Source organism: Microplitis mediator, chromosome 2 (genome assembly GCF_029852145.1).
Source record: "Microplitis mediator isolate UGA2020A chromosome 2, iyMicMedi2.1, whole genome shotgun sequence".
NCBI lineage: Eukaryota > Metazoa > Arthropoda > Insecta > Hymenoptera > Braconidae > Microplitis > Microplitis mediator.
Window position 1 is genome coordinate 4,286,019 of NC_079970.1, and position 13,408 is coordinate 4,299,426.

A 13,408-nucleotide genomic window follows, 5' to 3' on the forward strand; every position below is an offset into this window, starting at 1 on the left:
CACTCTTCAATATATATGTCGATATTACTTACTGTTAATTGCAGTAATTCTACTTTATATCGCAACCCATCATATATATTTTACAAACAAGTATAAGCTTGAGTCACTTTTCTATATATATTGAAGCCTCTTTAGAATGGCAAGCTAAGGACCCCGTAAATACAGCCGATAATTTACAAAAGCCACTCCTGTGAGCCTTAAAAGTCGCAATTACATCAATTAACTACTCAGTAAACTACTCTTGTTATTAACTTCAACACTTTTTGCAGCTACTGTGGGTTTTTAAAAAATAAATTAATAAAAAATTAACTTATGTTTAATGTTGACGTTTTTTAGCTTTAAATCTGGATATTAAATTTTCTGACACGTAACTAAATTGTGTGTATGGAAAGTAAAGCACAGGGAAAATAAAATTGCATGAGCATTAATATGTATTGTGTGCAATGAGATGAGATACATTAACAACCGTACGGAGAAAAGAGTAATTTTAGTTGGAGCAGTACTGTAGTAAAAAAGGACATTAGCTGTTATTTGCATTCGTCATAAATTTACATTTAAATACGTGTCGTTAAATAATTTCTATGCTGGAAACAAGATTTTACTGTCACTGATGAACAAAATTATGAATTTTTAAATTTAATATATTTTTCATTTATTTATTTATATATTTATTAATGCGAGTTGATAAATATTTTAGTTTATTTAATTTTCAAATCCATTAAAATTGTCAGACATTTTTAAAACATCATGTATACGGAAAAAAAAAAAGATAGTAGTGGCCACTCTCTGGATAGTACTGAGTACAGTCTAGATCGCATACAGTACTGTCTAAAATTTTTTTTTTACAGAAAGTACTCAGTACTATCCCAGAGAGTAGCCACTACTTTTTTTTCCGTGTACCTGAAGATCGGAACGATTTTCGGGCAACGAAAAAAAAAACTGGAAAGTAAAAAATTTAGTGGATGACAAGATTTCTAAAATATTTCGCATATAGATGCTGGTATCCCAGCCTAGAATTACAGCCACCCCCAACTACCCTTCAAGTCACTTTAAGCAGTCGAATCACATCAATTTTTTTTCATTTTCGTTGCGCGAACAACGTTCCGACCTTCAGGTAAACAGAATATCGCGGTGGTAATTTTAAAAGGACTCATAGTTTTATACGCCCTCTTGGTTTTAAAAAAACCGTTGAAGTCAAAAGGGCTTGTAATTTTTTTTTATTACCACTCGTTTTGTAGACTTATTTTAAAGCCAATAATCGAAAAAAAATTTTGAAACCTTTTGACGCCTTATTGGCTTTCAAATTTAAATTATTTCAATTTTTAGCTTTAAAATAAGTCTACAAAACGAGTAGTAATAAAAAAAAAATACGCCCTTGTGGTATTAGTAACGTAATATGACTAAAAAAGTTTATTTAATTTAATGTCTGACATATAAAGATCCTTTCTACTTAATACTTGATCCTTGCGCTCGATTATTTTTAATGAAACAAATTATTCAAATTTATATACATAAATTAAAAAATATTTAACTGAAATTAATTATTAATATTTGAACCTGGCGCCGAAACTTAATTAAATATTCAATTAAAATTAAATGTACATAAAAAAAATATGTCCAGATTAATTTATCACAAGTTAAATATTAAAAATTAATTAAAATATTTAATTTAAAAAGTATGTCGTTGAAAAAATACCTAAAATGGTAATAAAAAAAACGTTACGTAAGAAATAATTTTTAAGACGGTAAAATTACTCCAGTACTATGCAATAGGTGTCATATTAGTAGGTGTCATAATAAAAGGTAGAAACTATAACTAAAATGAGTAAAAACATAAAGACCGAGATACTCGACCTCATTTCTTTTCATACTTGTTCATTCTTATCTTTAAAATGGAGACGGAATTTTCCGTCCACGAGTTTCCTGGCGTCTTCATCTTGATATTATTTCTTAAAATTTTTCCTTTTCCTTTTATTCATCGTTTCACTTTTTCTCATTCAGAAAATAGCACTCATATTTCTTATGCTTAGTATATCTGCACGACGCAGTGTAAATTTTAGTTTATACTACTGAGAGAAAATTCAACAGTACAAATGTCGCACCGTTAAACTTATTCCTTTATATATTTTTTACTTTTGTATATAAATATAGTGTATCCATAGTATCCTTTCATCGTTTGCTTGCGAAAATGCTCCAATTCCTTTTTACTCGGGATAACCGTCGGTAGATTTTTTATAAAGATTTACGCTATTGTTTACTTTGTCGTCAATTTTATTTTATTTTTATTGTCCAAAGCTCTATTATTTTTTTTCTTTTCTTCCTTTTTTTTGTAATCATCATAAATAATTAAACTTTTAAATTTCTATTTAATGATAATTTTAAAATACAAATTTTTCACTGAAGTTTGCCGACGTCTGATAATTTTTGAATTTTTTTCAAAACGATGAATTATAAAAAAAAATATTTAAAAAAATTGCACTTATAGTTTTTAAAATTTTCTATACGTGCATATTTTTAGTGTTTTTTTTTTGTCTACTGACCTCAGGGTCATAATTTTTTACTAAAAAATTTAACAAATAATTAGACTGTAAATTAACATAAATAGTAGCCTAGTTTTTTTTTTTTAAATAAAATAAATATTTAAAATTACAGAATTATTTAGAAGTGCAGCAGAAGCAGGTCCTCTGGATATCGTGAAACTACGAAAGGGTGACAAACTTTTGAATATTTCACCTCAATTGCCAGCTAACACCCCAGACACACCGTACGTGCTTCAGGTAATAATTTATTATTTTGTATGTACCATAAACTCTCAAGCTTCATTATTAATAAAATATAAAATCCATTAAATGAAAATGAAAAAATCGTAAAAAATAAAAATAAAAATAAGAAACTTGGTGAGAATAAAAATAAAATGACTTGACATCAAACAATGAAGTGGATCAGTGATTCCTTGCACGTTGGATATTGTCTCGTTATCCTGCACGTATTTCACAAAGTACCCAGACAATTGTCCATTTGAACTTTATCAAATAGCTTAGCTTTAGTACAATAAACGAAGCAGTAGTAAAGCTAAAAATAATAAAGTTAAAGGTTTAAATTAAGTTGAGAAAAAAAAATCTGAAAAACGATTAACTCTGTGGGCCAACCCCAAAATTTCCCTTTTTTTACGAGCTCAGAGCTCAAAAACGTTACTGTTTGTGAATTTTTGAGCTCTTTGAGTTAAAAAAACGGTTGGACCAAAAGAAAGTCCATTTCGCTGAAAGAAAGTAATTTTTGTCGTACGATATCTTTGGAACAAATCGACCGATTAGCACGTGCTTTGCGACAATCGAAAGTACTTTTTTAGATTTAGCATCTGATGAAGTTTGAAACAAATCGGTCGAGCGATTTACGAGTTATATGAAAAAAATTTCAAAAAAAAATTAAAAATTATTGTTTTTTCGTATGTAGGCTCGTTAACTACTCGGCCGATCGACTTTAAAATCTATCCAGATCTAAGTCTTGATGAACCCTTTTGATTGCCGCCAAGTGCGTTCAAATCGGTTGATTCGTTCCAAAGATATCGTATGACAAAAATTAATTTACGCACATACACACACTCACATACATGGAAGTTCATCTGGAAATAGTCAGAATAGATTCCTAGGACTTCAAAAAGTCGAGATCTAATGAAAACTCGATTTTCGAAAGTCCGACCGAAACCAATAACTTCGCTTTTTTGAAAATTTTCAATTTTTATAACAGAAAGTTCAAAATGAGTAGGATATTTTTTACGGTTCTGGTATCGAAACTCATTTAACTATACTCGTTTCATTGAAGGTCGTTGGAGCACACCCAACATCTGTGGGGATGATCGAGGCTGACCTGTTGCGAGCATTAGAGAAGCGAGTTGCTGCACTGGAACGTGAACTTGGAGCGCAGCAGGCGGTCGCGTCTTCTGAGCCGGCTCATCTTCTACGGGAGCTTAAACGTCAAATGGATGCTTTCAAAACCAAACTCGAAACTACTGAGCACCTTAGTTGGCTGGGTAAGCTTATATTTTCGTTATTTTTTTTTCAATACTCTTCAATATTATTTTTCTTGATCTTATTATAAAAAGTCCTTATACTTTGGACACGGGAAATAAATAATTTAATGTTTTATTACTTCAACTATAATTTATACTTTTTTATTCTTATACACTAATTTTAGTCAGAAATAGTAATTTAGATCTACAGATACCTAAATATGATCGAAATTCAAAAAGACAAATTACGAAACTATAAAAATTTAAAATTTATATTTTCAAAAAAAATTGAAACCTATACAAAAAATTAATTAGAATAATTAAATCGAGCAAACCATGTAACTGATGATAAAGTATCAGTGATAAATTTTAATTTACATACACGGAAAAAAAATTAGTATTTGAAATTATAACCCGGAACCCTGGTGTCAATATGGGGAATTTTAACATTCCAAATAATAATTTTATAACACATGTCGTCAATTTTCTAAGTATCAGTCACGATTTTTAAAGTTAAAATAGTAATTTTTCTTGCATAGACAATAAATTTTCATACTTATCCTGTAATTATTCACGTTTTAATCATAAATGAAAAAATTACTATTCAGAATGATAGTATTTACTGATCACTCTATCATTATATTACTTGTCATTCTCAATTTATATTACTATAGTAATTCCATCATTATAATTTGAATCCTTGATAAATAATTGCCCAGTTTTTAAATTTACAGCCGATGGGAAAAAATTTCATCTATTGAGAATTGGAAAATTTGAATCGATATTCGTAATTTTCATTTTGATTACTCTCCTTTTTCATCTATAATTTACGCAGTTTCATAAAAATAAAAAAAAACATTAAAGTGCACAATGTAGGTGTCGGTAGATCTAAAAAATTTTTTTCGAATACCAGTAAAAAATATTGTTTTCACTAAAAATAATATATTAATCCGTATAAAAACTATCGCACTGTTTTAATCAATTTAACAAATTATAAAACTTAGTGTTTAAAATTTGAATTTCCGACTAGTAAAATAAAATCTTGTACACTTCATAACTATTACAACCTGTAATTTTATAAATTTATTTTTTTAATTAATACAATGTAAGTAAATTGTTAAAAATATATATCATTAATTTATTTAATGCCGTAAGATGGACGGCGGAGTCGAAGTTGATATTTGCTACTTAGTCCTTGCTATTAACAGTTTCCAAAATTTTGATATCGGAAAATAATCATGGAAATAAATATGATATTCTATAATTGTTTCCTTCCTTTCATTTTATTCTTAGCAACAGTAAACATTTATTTCATTTTTTTTAAATTAAATTTTTTTTTTTTTTTTTTTTTTTATCGGGATTAATCCTAGAGCCATTACTATTTGTACTAATTTTTGTAATTAAGTATAAATAAATGAACAAATAAATAAATAAATCATTAGAAGCTCATTAATAAACGAAACATAAAATTATAAATAGATTAATTTTTACATAAAAAATTTAATAGAATTTTAAATTAACAATTGGTTCGTCGGTCTGTTCGGAAGACTACTCGTCACGTAAATACATAAAATTATAAATATCCAATTAATTGATTAATTTCGTTTTCATTAAAATTCGTTTTTTAATATATTTATAAAAAAAAATTAATATTGTTATATTTTAATACTTTTTTTCCTGACATGCGCAGTTGAGTCATGCAATTTTAGTTTGACGAACTATTTTTACCTCCAAAAATTAAAAATAGATATTTCCTTTAGTTAAAAAAAAAACAATAATAATAATAATAATAGTAGATCGCATAAATAAACATATGGTAATTGTAAAAATTATTGAATTGAGATGAGGCAGCCAGACGACTTAAATTCAAGGCAAATGAATATATATACCAGTAGGTGTATAAACATTAAAACGTTGCCAGAAATTAACGTGCCTCTGAATAAATATTTGTCCCTCTACACTTGTGTGTGCACGTCGTCACATTCGTCGTATCTTTTGACAGCCACGAACTTGTACCTTTAAATCTCGACTAAATTTTTTTTAATATTTATCTCTATTTTCGTATTAAATTCTAAAAATTTCCACACAAGACTCAAAAATATTTATATATTTATTTAACATAAATTGTCTATTGATTTTAAATCAAAATAATTATTTAATACAAATAACAAGGAAATAGTCTGGAGTAACGTCAAGAGGACAAGGGACAGAGATATATTTTTAAAAATATATTTAAATTTCTTGTCATTTATTGAAAATACTTGAATATTAAATTTACATCTATTCAATTTCATCTGTCAATTTTCTTATGCATGTGATTGTTTAATTCCCCCAGGCTTTTATAAGCAACTTCCAGAGCCAGTTTCCTCAGAAGCATGTAGAAGATTGCAGTACAGACGTAAGAGTGACAGCGTGAAACGTCGAGTTCGTGAAAAGTTTCTCAACATCTGGTGAGTAACTTTAATCCAGATGAATGTTTTGATATTACGTTTAAGTATAAAATTAACTGTAAATTTTCCATCGTTACTATTACACACAATATATGTAATACGTGCATACAAACATACTCACACGTATAGATGTGTGTGAAAATGAAAACCCGATGATATGGCTCGGAGCTAAAAGAGAAATGAAAATTATCCGCTCCATCTCTAACAGGAAAGTTTTAATGGAATAACAAACCAAAGACTATATTATTTATATTACGTCACTCATTTCCTTTTAATCATGGCGAGTATAAATAATGATATTTTATCTCAATGTCTATTTAAATAACAATCCCATTTTTTAATTTAAATCATTTTTATGTTGTTCATTAACATACAACACATGCAGTGTCAAAAATTTTTGGAGTGAACGCGGATTAAATCCGGAGCGGATGACTGTTTTTTTTATTGAATCGGAGTAAATGCGGATTTAAATAAAATCCAGACCACTCCGAAATCACTCATTAAAAAAACTCCCTATTTAGGGGAGACCGGGACGCTACGGCCGCCCTCAAAAATTTTGTAAAAAAATTTTTTTTCCATTTTTGGTGAAAATGATACCTCTGATGTTTTAAAGATATTTTAAGCTGATCTGCGATATCTGGGGCAAAATGGATCACCAAAAAGAAATTCGCTACAGAAAAACGTTTTTTTTTTTTAACTAAAATGAATTGAAAAATTTATTGATTAAATCTCTTTTAGGTCAATAGATTATATTGTGGTTAAAATCAAAATGTATATCAGCTAAATAAATTTTTTTTTAATAAATGTGAAGTCCATGGGATTATAAAGGTATGGAAATAGTATATTTGTGGTTACAATATTTTTTTTCAATAAAAAGAAAACAAAAATTTGTTTAAGCTTTTTTTGGAGAGGACCGTCGTGCCCCAGAAAAAAATTTTTTTTTTAGTTTTTGTAAAACCTTAATGGATTTGCTTGAGAAAAGACTAAATTAGATTGACCTATAGATTGAGAGCCATAAAAAATAATTACCGGCTTAAGGGGACTGTCGTGCCCCGGTCTCCTCTATTTCGTATACGGAGTGATTTTAAAAAAAAACTCCGAGACTCCAAGTGATAGAGTGAATTCGAATATAAATAAAATCCGTAATCACTTCGAATTCACTCCCGATTTTCTACAGAGTATTTAGTGACACAGCATCGGCTTTCTTCTAATCAATAACTAATAATTTTAATTTCATCAATCAACTGATTAATAATCAACAACTCATCGACTTTTAATTAAAAACTCTGCCTATTTTCGCTGGGATTTAAATTTAATCCAGGGTATTTATTTTTAATCCTGCTGTCAATATATTTTTTATATAAATTTAAATATTTTTATTTCACATAAATAATTGAATAAATAAAATAAATATAAATAATATTAAATGATTGATTAGATGATACGGAATTTAAGGTTTAGTGTCGTGAGTATTATGGGTTGAAAGTGATTGAACGAATTCGTACAGTCGAGCATATAAACCGTCAATATATACATATATATATACAAGACAAATGGTTTTTAAACACTGATTGATTGAGTATAGTGAAAGACATTTGACAAGATCATTAATGACTACGAGAGAAAAAATATATATTTAATCTTTCTCATATATTTCTAGCCGAATGCAAAAGTTTAATAAAGATTTAATACTCGGATAATTATAACATCCCTCGGAAAATCTTAATCTCGATTTGCACAAGTTTTACTGACGTCATTCTGATCTGTCGGTTACTTAATGAGAGTTAACTTTTCTTTTATATTATTATTATTATTATTTAAGTTTTTTTCTGTGAATCTACTCCGTCTTCAATATTTGATTAATCTTTACCGGAAACAAAAGTTTAAAAATAAAGAAATTACTTGTGGAAGGAATATTTCCAGCAAGAAAAGATGAAAGAGTCTTGAAAATAGTGCGTCACAGGTTGAACACGACTATCGTTAAAGTCCTTCCGGATAGCAGTAGTGGCATATGAATTATTCACGAGGCTACTGATGCATGAATAATAGAATGGAAGATTAGAGACATGAGTAAAAATAACAATGGAGATAGATTTTTAAAATATATTTTTTTTTATTTTTCACATTCAAGTTAATAGTACTTTTTAAAATACTATTGCTATTAAAAAAAAACATCTTTTTATTTATTATATATTATTATTATTAGAATTTAAATCCACACTGTAAAAAATTAGCGGAGTGAACGCGGAGTAAATCCGGAGTGAATGCAAATTTAAATAAAATCAAAAAAGATCACTCTGCTGAAAAAAATTCCTTATTTACTCCGCATGCAGATCTATTTTTTTTTAACTCCGGAACTCCGAGTGAATTCACTCCCAATTTTTTACAGTTCTCTATACGTCGGCTTTCGTATTTATTTTTACACTGTAAAAAATCACCGGGGTGTCCAAGCGGTGTAGGTGTTAAAATCAGCGGTGTTAAATTTCAACACCGAAAGCGGTGTAAAAATAACGCCGCCGCCGGTGTAAATATTCTGTACCGGTGTTAAAAAAAAATCTCCGGTGTTAAAATAACGCCGCTGCCGGTGTAAATATTCTAGACCGGTGTTAAAATAACGCTGCCGTCGGTGTAGATATTCTTTACCAGTATTAAAATATTTTACTTTGTAAATATTTTCACTTACTCGATCACTATACACAGTAAAAAAATATTGTGTATTTGTGTCGAAAACGGTTTGTGTCAAAAATTGTAGTGTGTTAAACTAACAAAAAGTTTGTGTCACTTTATTTTGTAACATAAAAAATGCGTTATACACTCTTTATTAACACATTTTGTGTGGTACTGTGGATTCTTTGCGCCCTCTTGGGGCGATATTTTAACATAATCTTTGTGTTAAAAAGGGGTTACACAAAGTTTGTGTCAAAATTTCAACACAAATTTCGTGTCAACCGTTTTTAACACACAAACTGTGTTGATTTTACACAATATTTTTTAATGTGTACTTGTTAATAAATGATTTTTTTTATTAATTTTCATAAAGAACTGACATTTTTTGTGTTTTATAATCTTTAAAGTTAATACTCTAAGCGGACGCAGTTTATCCTGCTTTTACACCGGTATTACTCCGCTTTTACACCGGTTACCTCGCTTTTACACCGATATTATTCCTTTTTTACACCGGTTTCCCCGATTTAACTCCGGCATTTTTAACACCGGTGAATTACTCCTCCTACACCGGTGTAATTTTATTTTAACACTGGGCGGAGTTAAAATGAGTCCATTTATAACACCGCTCTTTTTACAGTGTACCATTAATTTTTCCAGTTACCAAAAATACTTTAATTTAAAAAAATTTCCAGTCATATATATTGTAGTAACTAATAACTTAAAATAACATTACTTATACTACAATGATAACACACTTAAAATAGAAATAATAACACCACAATTAACAGCAGTAAAAGAAACGGCAAGAGAGATATAATTTATTGATATACAGATGTATGCTGTTATGCTGTCAATATATGACTGACTGACTCTAGTCGCGTTTCAATAAAACAAGAGAAGAAGGCATTTATTTTCTAGTTATTCAAATATTTCAAAAGATCAGTTTCACATTCGGTACAATGTATATATCATTTAGAACGTATTTAAATTTTTATTTGATTAAACGACAGGCAATTGAAAAGCAATCATGAGGAAATACTAGAGAAGTACTCGAAATAATTTATTAAATTGTACAGCAATAACTTTATCTCATTTTCCTATTTTCTCTTGTACAAGCTCTCAATTTATTATTGTTCATATAAAATACATTCTATGCTTAATCCCCGGCTTCACAGTCTCATTAATTTACGATCATTACTATTATATTTTAAACTAAACCGCGTTACAATAAATATATAAACAATTTACTCCAAAATTTAATCGACAATTAAATAAATTTACGTATAAATTAATATATATATATTTATATATGTGTATGATGAATAACGAGTTTTAAAATAAGAGAATAAACTAATTCGTGGAGGCATGAAATCGATGGTAAATATTTAATGGGAAGAGTAAATAGAGATAATGATAAGGCTCAAACTTGATAAACAAGTTACGTAAAAAAGAAAAATAAATTATCTGTACGTTTGAATGATTGGGAGTATTTTCTGATGTAAGCATTCATCTCTCGTATCATTTACGTTTGAAAAATTGTCATTGACGTATGAAGACAATAATCTCTTTATGTTTGTCAAATAATAATGACGCAAATGAAAAAAAAATTCTCAGTTTATTACAACATACACGAGTGATTAAAATTATAATATATATTATATATAAACTAATGATGAAATAGATGTCAACTGTTGAATAATCAACACGGATTATTAATCTGATTACAGGAAATTATCGATAGAATTACACGAACATGGGCTACATATTTCAATGACATCTATAATGGGATCAAAATGTATTCATGTAGTCAATTTGTTACCCAATATACTAAAATATTATCAGCTACTATGTTATTTAACCACATATCATTCATACATTTAAATTATATATATTTATATACAGTTATTATTTATTATTTATTACACTGTAAAAAATCCCAGTGAATTTCGATGATACTAAAGTCAGCCGGTCTAATAATTTTTGGACTCGTTTTAAAATTATAAATTATAAAAAAAAAAATATTTTAAAAAATTGCACCTACAGTTTTTTTATTTTTCTACATGTGCAAATTTTTAGTTTTTATTTTTTTGTAATTGATTTAAAAAAAAAAAATCCGGAAATTTTGAATTGTCTGTTAACTTCAAGATCAGAGTTTAAAGTGGAGATAAATAACTTATATAAAATTTAAATGTAGCGAAAAAAACGATGCATGTATTTTTTGTGACTGACAATACATTGAGTCAATTGAAGAATTACTGGAATAAAATTGAGGAGCACTTGAAACTGTATAAAAATGATGATAAGAGTCGTAAATTACTTCTACACTGTGAAAAATTCCCAACAAATTTTACTATGGGTGCACAATAACACCGGACTATAAGAAAACTGGTACAAAATTTACAAGTGTCCCATAGTAAACGTATGCGCATAGCCCTTATTAAAAGAAACGATTTAAAACGATTAGAAAAAAAAAATTTTAAATACTTTTTAATGCTTTTGAATACGTTGAATACTTTTGAATCGCCCTTCTTATGGGCATTTAACATTGCAAATCGTTTCTTTTAATCAAGGAGGCCACAATCGTGTAGTCTGCGCATACGTTTATTATGGGACACTTGTAAATTCTGAATCAGTTTTCTTGTAGTCCGGTGTTACTATGCACCCATGGTAAAATTTATTAGGAATTTTTTACAGTGTAGAAGTAATTTTTTAAAAATTTTTGGGGTGAACCGTTTTGCCCACCCGGTCCCGATTTACCTCTATATTAGGGTGTCCGTTATTTACCAACTTGATTTGCGGTCAATAATTTTGCGATCAAAGTAAAAAAATCAAATAAATTACTACAAGTTTAACTTTATCCTTGAATAACTTTTAAACCAGTAAATTTATCAAAAAATCATAAGAGACCTTTTTTGTAGAGCGTTTAATTTCCTACAAAAATATCTATCTTTCATCTCTGTATATTAACTTGCTTAGGAGGAAAAAAATTAAATGTAAAACGCGCCAAAGCCCTATGTTATTCAAATGGGAAATGTATTGTCTTTAGGGCACGGTTTAATATGAATATTAAGAGCTTATATGGGTCTGATAATTTTTTTTAGCTCATAAACAAAAAATTTAGCGGATGCTGCTCTAAATAAAATTAAGTTGGTAAATAACGGACACCCTACCCTATATATACATAATGTTATAAATAGTTATTGGTTAGTGTAAATTTACAATTAGTTTGTCATTGAAATTCGGCAGGCTAATTAGTGGTTAATTATTGGATCCTGATGATCACCACAAGTGCTCGTGTATCGTAACATGCGTAGGCCAAGTACACCTACACATGCACACAATTCCTGATCCTTCTCTACTTGCTCTCTTGTTATGTCAAGTGGCCATGAATTTTCGCCCACAAACCACTTCACTTCCAGTTTCCACTATCGAACATTGTGATATTAATTTACACTCTAAACTTGAGTGTACCTGCATTGACAAATATCTATACACGACTCAAGTAATCAATTTAACTTTTTTATTTTTATTTCCACCCTTTACCCCATTTTTTAACATCATTCAATTAACTTTGCTTATGGAAATTTTTTTAGTATCAAATACAATCAATTTATTAAGGGACAAAAATTTTTTCATCGAAAATTTATGATCACGTCATAAATCAATTTAGCTAGAAAAAAATCTATCATGATAATAAAAGTTTTTTCGATCGCGAGTTGCATGTATGTCCATATTAAAACTCCATTATTGAACAAACTACGGCAGATTATTAATAGGCATCGATTATTAACATCAGCGCTGAATAAATTCATTGCAACCTTTATTACAATTAATCCGGATAACTTCAGCCTGTTAAGAAATAAAAATGATAGTTGATTCGCTTTAATTGATACTTATATACTTATATACCTACTTAAAGTTTAGTTACTGCGTTAAATGCCCGAGTTCTAGAGCATTCACTCTAATCAACAGGTTTGGAACCCGCGGATACTTAATTAGAGTGAGAATAAAACCCAAATATATTTTTGAGGGTCCAAATTACTCTGTCAGGCCAAAGTCGCCTAGAGTCACTGTATTAATTAAAGTTCTATTTGAATTAGAATACAAATTTTTAATTAATTACCTCTTGGAATTTTATTAATTTAAAATTACTCTAAAAATTTTGTCTAAAATTTTTTTGCAATTTTTTTTCATGGTCAATTTTAGCAAAAAATTTTTACCACCTCCCCTAATTTTTTTTTTACACGATTTTATTTTCAAATCGAAAACAAAGTCATGAAAA

The 13,408-nt window shown here is 28.6% G+C and overlaps 1 protein-coding gene across 4 annotated transcripts in view; it reads left to right on the forward strand.

The window, feature by feature from the left end:
* Nucleotides 1-13,408, forward strand: part of LOC130663945 (uncharacterized) — a 97,464-nt gene that overhangs the window by 74,353 nt on the left and 9,703 nt on the right. For all 4 annotated transcript variants that reach the window (XM_057463533.1, XM_057463530.1, XM_057463529.1 and 1 more), the window contains 3 exons: nt 2,653-2,777; nt 3,823-4,030; nt 6,345-6,459. In XM_057463533.1, coding sequence (XP_057319516.1) covers nt 2,653-2,777; nt 3,823-4,030; nt 6,345-6,459 — 448 coding nt within the window. The remainder of the gene's footprint in view (nt 1-2,652; nt 2,778-3,822; nt 4,031-6,344; nt 6,460-13,408) is intronic.